This window comes from Rhipicephalus microplus, chromosome 1, assembly GCF_043290135.1.
Source record: "Rhipicephalus microplus isolate Deutch F79 chromosome 1, USDA_Rmic, whole genome shotgun sequence".
Taxonomy (NCBI): domain Eukaryota; kingdom Metazoa; phylum Arthropoda; class Arachnida; order Ixodida; family Ixodidae; genus Rhipicephalus; species Rhipicephalus microplus.
The window spans coordinates 135,369,409-135,388,643 of record NC_134700.1 but is presented as its reverse complement, the minus strand read 5'-3'; the positions used below and the strand labels follow the sequence as shown (position 1 = coordinate 135,388,643).

Sequence of the window (19,235 nt, the reverse complement as noted above, 5' to 3'; positions counted from 1 at the left end):
TATTTATTCAACGACTTATATCTCGAAAAAAATATTTATCTTATGCAGGGTTTCACAGTCGCCGTGCTGTACTGCTTCCTAAATGGCGAGGTGAGTACTTTGCTATGAAGAGTGAAATAATTTTTCTTAACTAGACTACTTTTTAGGTCAATGTTTCGTTTTTTAAACAGGTTTGATTTTACAACAATTGTATGTCGAAGCGCAGTAAGCGAATAAACGCACTATCTTTCTACCCTATGCCTCTAATTTTCTGGTAAATATCTTGTGCCACAATTCGTCTCCTTCGATACGTTCATATTGTGCACTTGTGGAAACTTCACATTTGTCAGCATATGTATACATCCCGCAGTACGAAGTGAATAATCTTACGGCCTGTTTTCACATTCAGAACGTTACAGGATTGTGGCTTGCTAGTTAATATTGCCCTTCACCCTGTGTTTGTTTATTAATATTCTTCCTTATTCCTCGACTCAGTCTAGTTAACCTCCCTACATATCTAATACTGTCTTCTTCTCTCTCTCTCTCTTTCATATTAAGTTCATTAAATTTCTGAGACAAAACTGGATATATTTTTATACGCCAGACTTATGACATCTCCGAGGAAATATTTTATTTTGTTGGGTTGTGATGAAGAGCAAAATACCTGTGATACAAAAAAAAATAATTATTGTTTGCATAAAATAATACGCGAGGCTCTTATCCGTTATTATTTTGCGTGCGAATCATCTGGGGACCCTAATACGTATAGCTGTTTCCAGTGTTTTTTTATGTTTATGAAACTAGACCCTGCAAACGACAAACTTGCTTTACCAACGAAGCAATCAGAGGTGCGAATCGGAAACGCCTTTTTATATTGCCGAATCAACTGCTGTTTCTATATGCTGATAATCATTCTTTTTCAAAGATACTTGAAATACTTCAAAGCAGAAATTTCACCCTATCAGTCTCTGCGTGCTTCTATGTCTGTGTTGCTCAATTCAGTTATAGAGCAAAAGTCTAAGCCCTTGCTGAATGACCACCCATCTTCTGTCTGCGTTCATACTAGTGAAAATTGTGAATAAAAACCTAATATTATGCATATTTGAGAGCAACATCAATGCGCAAGCATTAAGCAGTGTTGCACTTTCCTTCTACAGTGCATAGATGCGTAATTGTAAAGACATCGGTGCTTATTATGCAGCGCTGGCAATGCGACGCTATGACCGTAAACGGGGTATTTCCTACGTTTCACTAAAATTACACGGTGTGGCACTGCGTTCCATTGTTTCTTCAAATTACTGCTAGATGGCATCCATATCTCACACAGCGCAAACTCACCTATTTTCTCGTGCAGAACGTCAAATCACCGTTTTTTTCTCTCTCGCTCTATACATGAAGACTATCGTTTTTTGAGTAGCTTTGCCAGCGAAGCATGCAGTTAGGCCGTCAATTTTTTTAACAGCACTGCACCTACCGACTTTTTCGCTTGTCTCTATAGTTTCAGAATGATCGGGAAGCGGCGACCTTTTTCTGGAGACATTTTCGCCAATTTCTTCAATGTCTGTCGGTTTGTACTAATTAGTTTTAATAAATGTAATGTAATAATTAGTTTGTGTGTGGTTAAACGACGTCATAAAGTTCAGTGGCTCCATAACGTCATGACCCACGCAGGCAACGTCAGCGATCAAAATGACAGACCTTTAATGAAAGTATCATAACAAAAATTGGCCCGAATCTGCATTTCACACTGCAAATGTCGTCGCAAGATGATAGTCTTGCGTCTGGAAAGATTGAACAAAACGTTTATTTAATGTTCTGCGCAAGAAAATCCGTGAATGGTATTATGGAGGCGCTGCGTTTTAGTTCTTCGAGCGTGTAGCGGAGGCAAACGAGCGCTTCGACGCACGTTAGACACGAGTGCCATCTGGCAGTCATCTTCGAAAACGAAGGCATGCGTGCCCGCGGTGAAAGATGCGCGCCACTCTGGGAGGTGAGAAGGTGTAGAATGCAAAGCGACGGGCAGGTGCCACCACCGTGTCGTCGTAGCAAATTGCTGCAAACACTTACCTCTGTTGAGCAACGCGTTTGCACTGTCAGCCCAGTGCGATAAACGCTACAGTCCTTAAAGTTACTTGCATGTGCCTCTTCTAGTATAAAGGCAGACATACCAAACATAGACGCGTTGTTATGGCGCCTCAGATATGCGCAATATTTGGTTTTTAATTGCCAATCGCACAACTATATATGCGCTAAAGCTTGAGCAGCATTGTTGGGCGCTGCGGATGGGGTTGGCTGTTTGATGCCGTATCGTTAGGAACGTACAAACAGACAAATGTACAGACAGACAGACCAAAATTTTTTCGTCGAAGGTCCCCAAGAAAGACTATCGTCTTTAAGAAGGTGCCGCATCAAAATTACTATATTTTCTAAAGTACTACCTAACGCTGTATAAGATTTATTGTGGACTGGCGTGTCGCAGCTCTTGTTACATCTGCTAAACACTAGGGTTGGGGTAATGGCTGAGATAAGTTCAAAGAGATCAAAATAGGTCTACTTATTACCGGGCGCAAATGCAGCAGACCTCAGCGGCATCGTTAAAGGGCATCCAGAGCTTGAAGCGACAATAAAGATGTGGTATTGGCATCAAAGGCACAATCATCCCTTGCTAATAACACAAAGAGTAGTAGCACCGTCCGCAAATTTTTTTCATGTCGTGAGTAACAGATGTAGCATGTCTTCCTTTTTCAACCCAACGAGTATATCCACATCATTGTGTACTTTGCCGCCCAGATATCTAGTTTTTTTTTCTAAAAGGAAATCATCATCTTGCCAGAAACGAATCAGCGGAAGTCTACCTCGAGATGCATGGCAGTTTGTGCTTGCTCAATAATATTATGTTATTCTCTCACTAAATAATGTCAGTCCCATGCTGTACGCCACTTTATTATCTTCATATTTTACGGGGTCTCCAAATACCACTCTGCAAAATTTAAAATAAAAAGGAACACCCTTACGCAAAGCACACCTGGGTCATATTGTTCCCTTTAAACTCTAGCACCCACACCTAACTTTTTTAATATTGCTTAGTTAGCTTCTTCTAAATATAATTCTCACTTAACAAGTCCTCACGTAATCATTGAAATGTCAGTGAGGCACACACCGGCATGTTCAATGGCTTCTTGGTGTGTTATTTTCACAACGTACATTATGGCCTTTTTTTAGTTATAAAGAATGTTTACAAAGTCAGACAAAATACATGTCCCTATACTCAGCGACAGCTTTTCTTGACAACACTGTGGAAGCTATAGAGCCGAACCGCCTGCATGCGCGCGCGCCAGGAAATAGTACCTATTTTATTTTCTAATTCTAATAGCTACTTGGCCCGAATAAATTAAACTTTCTTTATTATAAGGATAGAACAAGTATGGGACGCTGTTCATGGAAAAGAAATTATCGTGCACCCTAGTTTTTTTTCTTTTTTATTTCTTGGACGGCACCACGTTTTCCGCACGCCGGCTGCGTCTGCTGCTTGCTCTTGCAGTAAGCATCGGCCGTGGAAAAGCTGCTCATCGTTGGGACGCGCCGTCTTTTATACATCACGCATCGAACTTTCCAGCCTTATCACTGGTGGCCGCGCAAGCTCTGAAATAAGCTTCACTGTTCACGTCTTGCGCGCAATCTTAACGATCTACAACAATTGTGAGGCTTCTCGAACACTGAGACGCAGTCTGCGCCGATCATTGCTGACAGCCTTTGAGGGCGTAAACCGAATACAGCAAAACTGAAACAAGACAGGCCCGTGGCCGGATCGTGCTGCAACCGGCCTTCCATTTCGCCTGTACCAGGGCTCAATACCGTAAACGTCAACATTCGATCACGTGTGGCGCGTACCCATATATACTGGGCTGAACACGGAACGTAAACTACACTGTTATAAAGGCTGAATAATGCTGGCAAAACGTTCTTAACAACGGAAAATTTTATAGGTACCAGTATATAAACAGCACAGTAACTAGCTGCATGTATGCACTCTCATCAAAGTTTAACTCTGACGTTCTCATTTTGCATGCATACATTTTGCTATAAACACACTAGCGCAGCGAGCAAGCGAAAACCGAAACTGGAACCGAAATCGTCTGCAAGCTGCCGGACTACTTGCGTAGTAACACAAATGTGTGGAGGCCCCGCCTCCATAGCCTTCGCTCCATGTCAAGAAAAGCTGTCGCCGAGTATAGAGTGCCACGCATCAGGAACCAGCGTTCTCAAACACGGTAGCTTTGAAATAACAAGTCAAGACTATGCGATCCCGCCTTTCGCGTGTGGGAGCTTAGTCAAGAGTTATTTTTTAGGAGCGGAGCCTCTTAAGGCGTGGGCAGAGCGTCCCGTCGTCATAGTATGTAGCCACCCCTTGTTCTTGAATCGGCCGTAGAGGGCGGTACTTCAACATATGACGAATTGCATATACGCTGAAAAATACAAATGGTACGGAACTAAAGGACATTACTTGTATGATAAATAATAAAAATTGCATCATATTCATGGAGTGAGTGATGATGAGTGGTGCGAAGCGTCCATCATTTCGTTCATTATTGCTTACGCCCATTCGTTCTTGCTTCCGTCCGTCCGTGCGTACATTTGTGCATCCGTCCAGCCATTCGTCCATGCGTCCATCACTGCGTTCATCCATGCGTCTGTTCGTCCATCCATGCGTCCGTCTGTGCGTTCGTCCTTGCGTCCGTCCGTGCATTCATCCATTCATTCGTGCGTCCATTCGTCCATACGTGCGTTTGGCCATTCATGCATCCGTCCATGCGTCCGTTCGTCCATCCTCTCGTGCGTCCACCCGTGTGCCCATTCCTGCGTTCATCCATGCATCCTTCTGTCCGTCCGTCCGTTCGTGCAGCAAACAGACAGACAGACAGCCGACGGATGGATGCGGCCAGCGGATGATTCACGGTTTGTCCATCAAAAGTATGATACGCGCAAGGCGGTGGTGGCTCGCGCTCGAACACGGAACCCCGATGTGCGAGCGCGCGAGAAAATAAAATGACGTCACACGAAGGCGTTTGCAAATCGCGTGTTCGTCGGCGGCGCCGTTTGCTAGGGGGCGCGGTGTTAAAATAAAAGCCATTTTGACGAAGGTCAGCGGATGAACAAGGCAGCAGAGCGGCGTTAGCGCAAGGCAGCGGCAGCTCGCGCTCGAAGACGGAACCCCGATGTGCGAGCATTCAAAGCAGAAACGTGTCGTGAAGCTGCGCGGCATAGCCGACAAGATTCCGGCGTACGAGGACGGGAGGCCGAAGTGGCGTGGCAGCGGCATGCGAACCCAGCTTCGCTTCACTCTACATCATTCGCTCCGTGGATAAGGTGTCATTTTTCATATTTTATGTTCTCTTTCATCAATCGAAAAAATGCCCACCTAATCAATACATTGCTAATATTAGTGTGATTGGAAGTCATTTCAACAGGCCTACATACCGCGAATTGACGTTTTCATAGTTAGGTGGGTAACTGTCAACCTATGAACGTAGTAAAGGCTGAGTGACTAAACCTCAATATTAAAAAAGTAGTAGTGCCTAGTACAGTACGCTGATAACAATGTGCACAAGGTGTGCTTCAAGTAACGACGTCCCTCCATTTTTAAATAGTGTTGCGTAACATTTGGTACAACCTGTATATGAGTACACTGTCATGCAACAATATTGGCAGCTGAATTCGAGGTTAAAAACACGCCTTTGGTGCCTCTCCGATTTGGGTGCGCGTCAGAGAACCCTAGATTGTTGAAATTTTTGAAGCCTTTCACTACGACGTCTCTCGTTATCATATGGTGGTTTTGGGACTTTAGAACCTAAGAAAAGAAAAAGGAGTTGTACATGAGGTTTCTCATAGGTCGATTATGAGATCGCCACTAAACAATACTCGTCGTGCTCGATAAAGCCACAAACAGAATTACATAATTTGCTTCCTTCCTCCTGACTATCCTGCATATCGCTTCGTTTAATGCTTTCTGTTGGCCAAAGGTATACGTAGCGATAGTTATAGCGCGCGAACAGAACGACGACAAAGAGACAACAAGGACACGAAGGACAAGAGCGCTCTTGTCCTTCATGTCCTTCTTGTCTCTTTGTCATCGTTCTGTTCTCGGGCTATAACTATCGTCATGCCATACTCACTAGCCCAAGCTGCCACACTTCTAACGTATACGTGTATTTCAAGAGTTGTGCTTCCAATCTGTCAATAATTGTATACTGCACAATGCGTCAAAACAGGACACACGCCAATCATATATATGTCACGCAGGTTCGCAACTCTGTGCGTCATCACTTGGAGCGGTGGAAAACTATGCGGGCCCTTCGTCGCGGGAGCGACCGTTGCCGCCAGGCACTGGGCTACGGCCGTGCGCACAAGCCGCTGGCCACGCAACGCGGAAGCTGCGTCAGTTTCACCACCAGCACGACCACTTCGTGCCTGCCATCGACGGGCAGCCGTTTCCCGTCGCAGCAGAATAAGCGACCCAGCAACGGCTCCTACGCCCAGCTACCCTTCACCGATAACCCTGTTTAATATGGCACTGATTGATTGCTTATGCCGCCTTGCCGAAACTGCCCAGCTCGGCTAGGCCGCTTCGACAAAACATTGTGGATGATGACAGGGCCGGTCAAACAGGGAAAACAATGCTGCTGTCGCTCATTTTGTAAAAGTTTCACTACGTAGTGATCTTGAATCATTTCTTACGATTAGCTTTGTTGTGTTTTCGTGAGTGCTTGGAGAGGATGGTGACAAAAAAAGTGAAAATAAGAATAATCAAGGAGTCTTTGTCTGAAATTCATGGTTACACCCATTTCAAAGAAGCACAACATTAATAAATTTAATGCTCCCTGGTCACTGAGGGTATAGAGCCCGTCGTCCAGGACACCACTGGCAATTACGGCTCACCGAGCTTAGACAGCGGTTGTCAATTGACTGCCTACGTCCAGTCCGGAGAATCGTTGCTACGACGACCAAGTTATGAGTTTGTTTTTAATAAGTAGCGAGAAGGCAACTGCCAGACATTGTGTGCACATATGTGTGCGAGCATTACGTCAAGAACGAGCCACAATAAGCGGCTGGTTTGGTGATATGTTGCCTTCTGTTCACTTGAAATAAGCGTGAAATTCGCTACAAGAAATGCTCCTCAACGTAAGACGAGTTGGCCAATAACAGGCGCCGACTCCAAGGTTTCTTTACTCACTTCAGGCTAGAGAAAGAGCAGCTTTATAGTTGTCAAAGAAGGCCTACACTCTAAAAACTAAAATAGTGCGCGGCACTCTCTTTGGAAAAGTACTGTCTTGTCCAATATTTCACTCTCTTTTCCAGATTAAATAACCTCTTGTTCAGGCAGAGCACAGTTATTCCTCCAGAACCCGTCAAAGCACTCCACCTCAACAGAGTAACGTAACGCCGCTCGAAGCAGAGTAGCATGAGCCCACGGAAAAGAGTAGTAGTGCAACTCGTGAAAAAAAAATGGCCGAAACTGGGCTTTTTAATTGTTCTTGGCGGATTTCCTCACGCGCGGGTGGCTAGGATGGCTAATTACGAGCATTACAAAAAAAGAAAAGGTAAAAAAATACTGAGTGGGACTCAAACCTTTGACCTTTAGACGCACTGCACATAGCGAGCCTGACACGGTAACCACCATCCCACACTGAAAAACGGTACGTTAGTGTAAAATTGTTCTTTTCATAGGTAATGTTGTGATCTGTCTGCATTTTCTTGTTTAGAGGTGCAGTTTTGGGTGTTTCCACTGTTATCAAAACCAACCAGACTGTAGGTAACGTGTTTATTGCGTTTGTTCTCTGCTTCGTGAGATCAAAACATCTCTCCGACACACTTTTTAACAGAAGGAAAAAGATCAGCGCAAACAATTATATAAACGGCATTTCCACTGACTGGCGAAGTGGTTAGTCAAATCTGCGTAAAAAACATCGCACTTCTGAAGTGTACAGTAAACAATTAGGTTTTCTTTTTCTACCCCTAGGACATACTTTCGGTCATTATTTTTGCCGTACTTATTCCCGTTCTACGATGAAAGCCACAACTGTAGCCGTACCGTGCGTTGGGCTTACGACAGCATCTTTGTCTGCGATGGTCGTAGCAAAAAACATGAATATCACGACTGTCACAGCCAAGTGCGTCGAGTTTCGATCGTAACCGATTGAATAAGATAGTATTCGCTTATATCACTGCCAAGATCCGAAGCTAAAAACGCGGATATTAGGAGTTCCTAGCGCCTTCAAGTGCCATGAAATTAACTGGCACGCATTGAAAACACTGTTATTTTTGTTAATCGTGTTTAACGCCTCAACAAACAAATGCACTACGTTTTACTGCGTATGTGTCTGTTTATTAAGTGGTGCTGATCACTCGCGCTGTGCTGAGGCATCTGAATGTAATCAAGATCAAGAGTATAACCGCGTTATACTCTCTCATGCCTGAAGAGTATATGGAGAGTATACTCTCTCAAAGATAGGTAGAGTAAAAAGCAGTTTCACTTTTTCGTTTTATGCAGAGTGAAAATAAATTTCACTCTATCTGATGCTTTGCTATAGTAGAAGAACACTCTGAAGAGTAGCTTGACCTTTTTACTCCTGCGACACACTCCGCAGTTTTAGAGTGTACAAGCATTGAAGTTGCTCCCACCTAGCCCCCTGATCGTGATCTTGTGCCCCATGGCGGATTCATCGGAGTTGTATGTCGCGAGCAGAGATAAGCAGCAGTGCTTTGCAGGGCCCCGGAACTAGTTACATGGTTAAGTTCTCAGACGGTATGATCGTCTGCGCAACGCCGATTTCGTCGAGTTAAAACGACTGCTTTTCCAGTTGCCAGTATTTCTTACTGTCAATGTTTTGAAATAATATTGACAGTGGTAAACGTTCCTGTACACCTATTCAATTATTCCCACGTTTTTGTTTTTTTTTCTGTTTACACTAAAATTTAATAAGCATGAATGTAATCGATGATGGTAGATTTTAGTGGCGCAAGGGCAACTGATTGTAATCAACATCGGGCGAATCCTGATGAAAAGCGCAATATTTCAGTGAATGTATATCGTACGAAATTGTACATTTCGGTGAATAATCAGCTCGCTCAGATTGTCACACTCTAAGCATCAAGTAAGTGCTTAAAAGGCACAGTATATTGTGAACTGAACCCTTTAGAAGAAATCACAGAAGGAAATATTTATACGTAGGGAAGAGATGAATTTCTTTGTCTCAAGCCACCCCTGCCTCCTACATTTCTCCCCATCATGACCAGCTAATTTTATTTTCTAATGATTACGCGCACTTTCGCGCCATAATCAAATGTAGTGTACTGCTGGAATTCAGCGACATATCACGCATTGATAACGGAAGCTGGCTGCTATAGTCTGTTATACATCGACAAGCGTTCGTGTAAAGCATGTTGTAAAGTGTCTCTCCTAAAGAAGTTACCAGCCACAGCTTTTATAGTACAGAGAGAGGGACAGTGGCAAATAAACGTAGATATATAAGTATATAAGTATTTACCCCACTCTCCTAAGTCCTGAAAAGTTAACATAGAAACAGTCTTCTCATTGGAATGTGGCATATAAAGGCAGCACTTTTTTCTTGTGAGTTTCGTTGTTAGTAATTGTGCTGTTAGTAATTGTGCTGGTTTAGAGCTTCAAAGAACATGGATAGTGTTCTGAAATTTTCCACCACAGTGATTGTACTTCTAAAGAGAATACAGTGATCAGATGAATACGCATTGTATATTTTTATTATGCAGTGGCGCTGGAGCACGAACTGCTAGTAGTGTTTTGTTGTGATAGCAGAGTACGTCAGTATTTCTGTGTGGTCGCCGAATAAAGGGTGACGACTATTTACAATAACAGTGTATATTAGGTTGTTCACGTCTGCATGATCAATTTACTCAACTATTGTCATTTTCAAGAGCATTTACTTTAATACAGGCGTGCAGGAACATTTTAAAGTGGTGTAAATAAATTTGTCTGATGTTCGTTCAGAACATTAGCTTTGCTGCCGCGAGCGAGACGTTATTTTGAATTAATGTTGATCATGAGTATTTTAAGGTGTCGTTTCTATATATTGTACAGTAAACCGTGTGACGCTGCTCAATTGCAGTCTGTATCTTCGTAGCAGAAATGAAGAGCGCTCTAATAAGGTACAACCGAGTTATTGGTGCTCCTCTTCCCGATGCTTCAAGGTCTTCAGCATGTGGTGCAAGCATCGACAGGTAACGTGGACGCACAAAAAAAAAACAAAACCTTTTGCGTGATGAAGTAATGTTGATCAGTACTTAGTGTTGTGTGTGTGTGAATATTCAATGTAATCAGAAAGCAGGCCCTGTATTTTCTAAATGAAGGACCTCTCTTACGCCAGAAAATATCATATTCAAGCGTTACAATATTTCATTCAAACATGGTACGCGACACGAAAATTGCTATCGTGACCAGCCAATATTAAGGAGCATACAACAAGAAACTTTAGGTGAGTATGCATCCTATTGTGTACATAATTCATTACTTCCCAGGTCAATGTATACAGTGTGTTTGACACTTATGAAATGTAGTACTTTATCACAGCTTGAGCTTTATTTTGAGTGCACTGTACAGGCGCTAAAGGTTCTTGAGGTTCTTGTGTGTGTTTCCAGAGTTTCTGTTATCTGATTCTTTTGTTAAACAGTCTAGATGAAGTACTACCTTCTGGATTAGCAAGCCACACAATATAGAGCTGATGTTCGTTTAGCAGATTTTGAACGGTTGCTTCTTACCATTACAACCGAAATGTAGCATCTGCCTGTCAGCACGTTTCATGTGACGTGAAATGGTTTAATAGAAAAAAAAAACAAATGAATCGGCACATAATGATTCTATACTCGGTGACATTTCTTGGCACTGAATAGAAAGCTACGGAAACCAAGCTGCTGTTCATGCAGTACTACGTGAAGTAGTCCGTTTAGGCGCGCGTCTCGTAATGTTCTGGAAAGTGACAGGGGTGCACCAACAGCGTTTCATGTATATGCCGACGCCGCTTAGCATTTGAGGCGCACGTAAAAAGGCGGTACTTTCTCCTGCGTTCAAAAACGCGAAGTCACAAGGAATAAGTAAATACGGCTATCTATAGAATGGTGGGAGCTGCGCCTAGCCTCAAATAGCTCCACGTAGAAAATGAAGTTGGACTTTCTATACTTAATCGTGTAAATGCGGGCACTGATGTGGAACTACATTCATTGATGGTAGGATGCCCGCAATTTGGCTCTGTAGCCTTTGCTCCACTGCAAAGACAAGTCGCCGAGTACAGTTGGTATATGAGTTACACGTGTAGTAGTTGAAAACACGCATTGTTCAGCAGAAGATTCCTAAAATATTCAGCATCTGCTCAGGTAAACTAGTGTGCTTTAAGGAGCGTCGTCATGCGAAGGGCATTCTGAGAGACTGACATAATGCTGTAAATATATAGCACCAGAGGAAAGACTCTGGTAGCAACTTTCAAACTGTTGCGCTTGAAGTGGTGCTTATTTGTTCCTTCCCTTAACAGTATTTGATGTGAAAAGCGCATGAGCAACTTATAGTAATAAAAATATTTTGGTGGTGTGACAGTGTAAAGATCTGAGTCCTGCTCAGTAAATGGGGACATATTTAACCATATTTCCTCTTATATGGTACAATCTCACAATTTAGTCTATCATTGTGTTACATTTGGCGATGCAAATACTACGAATTGTTTTAAAAGGCAAAGCAGATTGCTGATTTACTGTTGCCACACAGTATGAATGCTCTGAAATATAGCTATTGTATATTTAGCTATATTCATTCCTTTTGTAGTCGATTTGAATTAAGAGCTCTATATATCTGTGTCAACGTACAATAATTAAATATATAACCAAAGCCAAATAATCCGAGAGCGAAAATTAATATATATGCTTTGATGCTCTGTCCTTTCTCTTTTTTCTGTAAATACATACATTGATGCTGCATGAGAGAAAACACTTGTATTTATGTCTGAAATTTGCTCACATTATACCCGTTTCCAGGGACTGCTACTGTAAACAAACGTATACCGTATTGAAGTGTAGTACCGTTCGAGTGATTATATGCGCCCAGTTTCAGGCGCCATGCCAATAAAGTTTTCTTGTTTGTTTTGAACCACCTTCAGTGTTGGTGTCGGAATATAATGTCAACGTGCAATGCATTTGCGCCTAGACAATAAATGAATGGCGATGCACCTCTCGTTATCGAAGTTAAATCCTTCACTGTACATGCATTTACCGCACTGCAAAAAACTGAAAAAAAAAGGCCCGAATACACATATTACGCTGTAAATGACGTCGAAAAACGACAGTCTTACGTCTGGAGAGAGTGAACAAAACGTTTATTTGACGGTATGCGCAAGAAAATTGGTTAATGGTATTCTGCAGGCGCTGCGTTGAAGTGCCTCGAGCGTGTAGCGGAGGCGAACAAGCGCATCTAGGCACGTTACACACGAGCGCCATCTGGCAGTTATCTTCGAAAACAAAGGCATGCGTAACCGCGGAGAAAGATGCGTGCCAGTCTTGGAGGTGATAAGGTGTAGAATTCAAAGTGACGGGCAGGTGCCATCACCGTGTCGTCGTAGCAAAGCGTCGGAAACAACATCTTGAGCATCGCGTTGCACTGTCAGCGCAGCGCAATAAACGCTACAGTCCTTAGAGTTACTTGTGTGCGCCTCTTCTAGTATAAAGGCAGACATACAAAACACTGACGTGTTGTTATGGCGCCTCAGATGTGTGCAATATTTGCTTTTTTAATTGACAATTGCACAACTATGAACGCTAAACATTGAGCAATATTGGTGCGCGCTGCGGATAAGGTTGGCCGTTTGGTGCCGTTTGAGGTATTGTTAGGGCGGACAAACAGACAAATGTACGGACCGACAGACAGACCGATAAATTTTTCCGTCGAAGGTCCCCAAAAAACTATCGTCTTCAAAATTGTGTGCTACCTCCTTCTATAGCCGTACTCCATTTTTGTAAACAGCGGTCAGCGTCGTCGACATATTGAGGCTCTTGCAGCGACATCGTGCTGCTCAGGCTCGGCCCAGCTCAAAGCTTGCCATCATTCTCTATGATCACGTGACAACTGGCACGGCAGCTGCAAAGCAGCCTCGTAGTCGTGGCGACCTTTGAGCTGAGTGGAGGCTGCGCGTCGTGACGTCGCTGTAAGCGCCTCAGTGTGTCAACCTCGCCGGCAGCTGGTTACAAACATAGAATAGGTTTATACGTACCGAAGACAGCAATGTATTCTTCGAGACGCTTGCATACAGCACAACCCAACCTTCGATAAGGGTAGTTGAGCAAATTCAATGTGACAAACAGGTATCGGTTCGTTGGCACGATCAGACAGAAAAATGTAATTCTCTTTCTTTTAACGCTGACAGACGCCACAGGAGGGAAAAGATCAGAAACTTTGATCACTCGGGCACTGCTTGCCAAAACGCTGACAAGGTGATGACCAAAGCCGTTGTTTTGGACTCGGGGATTTGTTAAACCTAGTAGTGTTACGTTCTGTTCCGCTAAAACAGCTTTGTTGGGGAAAAAGTATGAAGCGCCTTGGCTATTTCAAAACATTCATGTTCTGCAGAAAAAATAAAATGGTAGATTTGAAATAGCAATGCAAAAAGTATCAAACTGAAATAAATTGGGAAATTAACATGGCAATGGTAATCTCCTATGAGACCGGAATTTAAGTGTGTTGTTGTTGATGATGATGATGATGGCTGATATTTGTGGTTATTACCTAATTTGGCTAACTCGCCTCCAAACAAATAATTAGATTTAGGGATGTATATTAATTATAAATCTAACACAGTGTATGCCTGAATTTGTTAGAAGAAATTATTTGTACCGATTTCGATACTTGAGATAAAAGCCGTCCTCATTTCATTAAGAACTTTTCTGCTGCGGAACTGATTATAAGGTCGCTTCCAAGAGAATTTTAAAAATAATGAATTGAGCATAATTTTATTGTAGGCCGCGTTAAAAATGTTTTTGTACAGTGAATTTGCTTGGCTACACAATAAAAAATAGTCGCTTGTTTCATTCTTGTTACAAGATGACAAAAAGGGAAGCAGCCAGACAATCTCTATGCAAAGAATAATTTATTTTAGTACTCGACAGCGTAATTTTGTAAAATGACTCCACACTCACATGTGGAACCGAAAATCGTACGCCAGGAAACAAGAGGTATCGATATTAGTTTATGTGAGTGAGTGATGTTTTACCAGATTCTTAGGATATGGCAATCCTTTGAAATCAGTTATGTAATATGAGTGTTGACGTGGAAATATTTGAAAGTATCGGAACACTGAAGGCAGCTTTTACCAGGGTGTCCACCATTTCATTCATTTTTATAACCTTTCGTTCCGGATCCTAGGTAAACCTGAGTAAAGATATATGAGTGGGAACTAAAAACTGAAACATATGTGACAACTGTGAGTTGCTATTAGATGCTAGCGCTGAACACAAAGATAATATACCAGTAAAAATGACCACACTTGAGGCTGGGAGGCTGATCTTTCTTAATGTCATATTGTTTCTGTATTTTAGCCCATTTGAAAAAGACGTTGTCATAACCCAAGAAAAAGAAGAATAAAAAAATCTTATTTTGAAAATTTGGTGGCTTCAGTGGTACGGATCCCATGCTTGGGTGTCAGCCAGGAGCCCTTGGGCTCTAGGCTCAAATTCACGCCCACGTTCTCAGCCAGACGGAGAGGGTAAGGAACAACGAATAAAGATATGTCGGCTAAGTAAAACTAGTATGGTTTACAAACATATAAATCACTTTACTTCATTTTACCGAAATGCAGTAAAATTCTCATAGATTAAATCTTGTGTCCAAGCCTCTATACGCACCAATTTCGTCGGTATAAAATTTCGCAAACGCAACAATAATGACGAATCGCCAACTAGTAGCAGACGGAGAGATAAGTAAAGATTGCCGACTGATAACGATGGCTTAGAGAAATGCTCAGAGTATAACCAACCACTCTACATAGCCTTCATAGATTACGAGAAGGCGTTTGATTCAGTAGAAATATCAGCCGTCATGCAAACACTGCGGAATCAGGGCGTAGATAAAGTATATATAAACATTCTGGAAGAAGTCTACAGGGGATCAACTGCTACCATAGTGCTTCATAAAGAAAGCAACAGAATACCAATCAAGAAGGGTGTAAGGCAGGGGGACACAATTTCCCCAATGCTATTTACCGCGTGCTTACAGGAGGTTTTCAGAAGCCTAGAATGGGAACAGTTAGGGATAAGAGTCAATGGAGAATACCTTAGTAACCTGCGCTTCGCCGATGACCTTGCATTGCTGAGTAACTCAGGGGACGAATTGCAACTCATGACTAAGGAGTTAGAGAAGGAGAGCAGAAAGGTGGGTCTTAAAATTAATCTGCAGAAAACGAAAGTAATGTACAACAACCTCGGCATGGAGCAGCGCTTCGAGATAGGTAATAGTGCGCTTGAAGTTGTAAAAGACTATGTCTACTTAGGGCAGGTAATAACCGCAGAGCCGAACCACGAGATTGAAGTAATTAGAAGAATAAGAATGGGGTGGAGCACATTCGGCAAGCACTCTCAAATTATGACAGGTAGATTGCCACTATCCCTCAAGAGGAAGGTATATAACAGCTGTATCTTGCCGGTACTTAGCTACGGAGCAGCAACCTGGAGACTTACAAAGAGGGTTCAGCATAAATTGAGGACGACGCAGCGAGCAATGGAAAGAAAAATGGCAGGTGTAACCTTAAGAGACAAGAAGAGAGCAGAGTGGATTAGGGAACAAACGGGGGTTAAGGATATCATAGCTGAAATCAAGAAGAAATGGACATGGGCAGGGCATGTAGCGCGTAGACAGGATAACCGCTGGTCATTAAGGGTAACTGACTGGATTCCCAGAGAAGGGAAGCGGGTTAGGGGGAGACAGAAGATTAGGTGGGCAGATGACATTAAGAAGTTGGCGGGTATAAATTGGCAGCAGCAAGCACAGGACCGGGTTAACTGGCGGAACATGGGAGAGGCCTTTGTCCTGCAGTGGACGTAGTCAGGCTGATGATGATGATGATGATGATGATGATGATGATGATGATGATGATGAACGATGGCTTAACGTATTTTGAAGTGTAAGGCACCACTACAACAGACGCTGTGTGTATGCGTTTATTGGGGGGGGGATACGCGTGAACGTGTGTGTATCTCTTTTTCTCCGATGTCTTGGTGACGCCTTACATTGCTTACTATCATCATGATCAATGTCATTATCAGCCTGACTATTTCCACTGCAGGACAAAGGCTCCTTCCATGTTCCGCTGATCAACTCGGTCCTGTGTCTGCTGCTGCTCCTTTATACCCTCTAACTTTCTAACATCATGCACCGACTTATATTCCAGTCTCTCCTTTATCTTCTGGCCTTCTCTTGGAACCGAGTTTGTGATCCTTAATGACTAGTGGTTATCTATCCTTCGCGCTTGATATCTTGACCATGATAATTTTTTCTGAAGTTCGATTAAAATGTCCTACGCCCGTTTGTTCCCCTATACACTCCGTTCTATTCTTGTCTCTTAGGTTTACACCTACCACTTTCCTTTCAATTCTCGGCTGCATTGTTCTGAACTTAAGTTTAACTCTCTTTGTAATCCTCCAGATCTCTTCTTCATATGTAAGTATCGCTAAGTTGCAGCTCTTACATACCTTCCTTTGATGGATAGTGGCAACTTACCATTTATGATTTTGGAATGCTTGCTTAATGTGATTCACCCCATTCTTATTCTTCTAGTCATTTCAATGTCGTGGTTTGGTTCCGCAGTTACTAGCTGTCCTAAGTAGGCATACTCTTTTATAACTTCAATTGCACTGCTACGTATCTCGAAACGCTGTTCTCTTTCGACGTTTTTGCACATCACTTAATTTTTTGCAGATTAATGTTATGACCTATCTTGCTGCTCTACTTGTCCAGTTCATTAATGATGTATTACAGATAATCTCCTAAGTTACTCAGGGGACTTCAAATATACATAGAGCCAAATACCAAAGATTGCAAATTTTACTACTCTGTTATACGTCCTCTAATGAGAACATCATTCATGGCGTATTCAGTGAAGGCATCTTTGCGTCGTGCATGAGTGAGCAGGAAAATTAGCTCAGTGCATTACAACACCACACGTGTATATTTCTCCATACATATTGTTACGTACGTTTGGTTGAAGATCTGGAGGCAGCCCAGTTAATAAAAGCGTTTTTTGTATGACTACAACTCAGTAAGTCACAGAACGTAAGACGCATGAAAAGCGCTGGTGGTCTTTGTTGCATACGTTTCCTTCAGAAAGAAAGCGTTCCTTTACTTATGGTACGATATACTGTACAATATTGGAATTGCACCGTGAGTACCGTAGTAAAGTTTATCTTGTCGCTGCGTAGATTTTCGCAACCTAACCTGTTGTCACGCACGTCTTTCTATGATTGTCCATCACTGTCGAGTTTCGCTGACACATTTGCCGCCTTAGCACTTCTGAAGAAGCCAGGCGGTACTTACTGATGGATTGGTATCTCACCGCAAGAGTCAAAGGGAAGAAAATAAGAAAAGTGTGTCAACTTCCTGCTTTGTGAAAGAAGTGTCATAACGGCTTTTGCAAAATGTAAAGAGAAAGAGGGGTGGGGTGCAGATGGGATGGTTAAAGCCTACAAGTTTTGGCACCGTCGTGGAGAACTAACATCACGTAGTGTTTTATCGCTGCAAATAAATGGCCAAACTAAGCTCTCGGCCTTTAAGTGGACTTGAAGGGCAGTGTGTTTTCATATCGCATACAGAGAACAGAAGTGCTTTCCTTGTCCGAATGGTATTATAGTGCCACTATATCTTGTCCGTTAATCCATCAACTGAACCTTACTGCTTTATTTAATGAGGGAAGAAGATGGGAAGGACAATCATTCAGAAGAAAAATTGCTTCGTAGGTCGCACAGTATGCGTCTGTGTGACAGTAGTGCATAGTAGATCGAGACAAAAAGCGAGAAACAAACGTATGCAGACAAAAAAATATTAAAGATCACAACGACTATGCAACTCTTTCGACTGCAGTATAGTCATCCCAGGTAACCACCTTTTCTTGATTTTTTTTTCTCTTGGAACACTTGAGTTCCACATGTAAAATTTTCAATGGCGAATATAATGCATTTGATAATGTGACAGAGATTACGCTACTTCATTTCAGCCTAAATGTGACATGTTTCGTTTGCTTTCTTCCGGTTGCCGTCGCCCCCATGACGCACGAGATGATGAGCCTGATATATTTTTATGGAGATAAAAGTATGTATGCCCCTAATATGTTAATAATATCTTAATTATGCAGGAAAGCCTAATGTATCAGAAGCTAACTTTTAGGACTATAGAAATGAAGGGATGTACTCGCACCGAAAGTGATCTATACACTCTAAAAAAATTACTCCCAGGTCAGAGTAAAACGCTTGTCCTCTAGCGACCCGCCTATTCGTAGTAACTTTTGCTTCGGACCTCCAGAGCAAAGTGTTTACTCCTGCTGACAGGAGCGATTGCGTGGCACATCCGGAGCATTTCTCCCTAATATTTCACTCCGGCCAGCCGGAGTAACTGCGTGGCACCGCCGGAGCAGTTTTTACCGGCCTTTTGCTCCAGCTGGCCGAAGTGATTACGTAGAACCTCCGGAGCATTTTTCGCAGGTTTTTCAATCCCTCTATCCCAACCTTTTGCGGGCACTTCCTGAGTATTTTACGAATGTTTTTACTTCTTCTGGATGAGATTGGAGTGAGATGTATGAGTATAATATAAAAAGTCCTTGCTTCTTTATTCTATGCTGATCGTCGTCACGCGTAAGTTATATGAAGGAATTCTCAATTCTCATGCAAGCACTACAGAGCTACTGTGTATTTTTTTCATAGAGCTCTAACAGATAAAAATCAAGAAAACACTTGAGTTCTTATTTTTTGTATTATTCAAAATATGCTACATTTCTGCTTTATCGTTCATCATTTGGGAAAAGAAGACAAGAAGAAACATACTTGCAAAAAGCCACCAAAATATATCAAAAGAAGACAGATCCCAATAAATTAACAGCACTCAAGTTTCAAGCGCAACCCTTCAAAATGAAGCCCACAATGCTACAAAAAGATACATGAGGAACGAAGAAAGCGTGGCCACCGAGAACAACTGTTTACGATCCCCG

General features: G+C 42.5%; 1 protein-coding gene across 1 annotated transcript in view; it reads left to right on the top strand.

Moving 5' to 3' along the window:
- LOC119177851 (diuretic hormone receptor) overlaps nucleotides 1-6,864 on the top strand; it is a 247,169-nt gene extending 240,305 nt beyond the window's left edge. The window contains exons 12-13 of the mRNA XM_075887402.1: nucleotides 49-90; nucleotides 6,280-6,864. Of these exons, the coding sequence (XP_075743517.1) occupies nucleotides 49-90; nucleotides 6,280-6,543 (306 nt within the window). The 3' untranslated portion in view covers nucleotides 6,544-6,864. The remainder of the gene's footprint in view (nucleotides 1-48; nucleotides 91-6,279) is intronic.
- The last annotated feature ends 12,371 nt before the right edge of the window (nucleotides 6,865-19,235 follow it).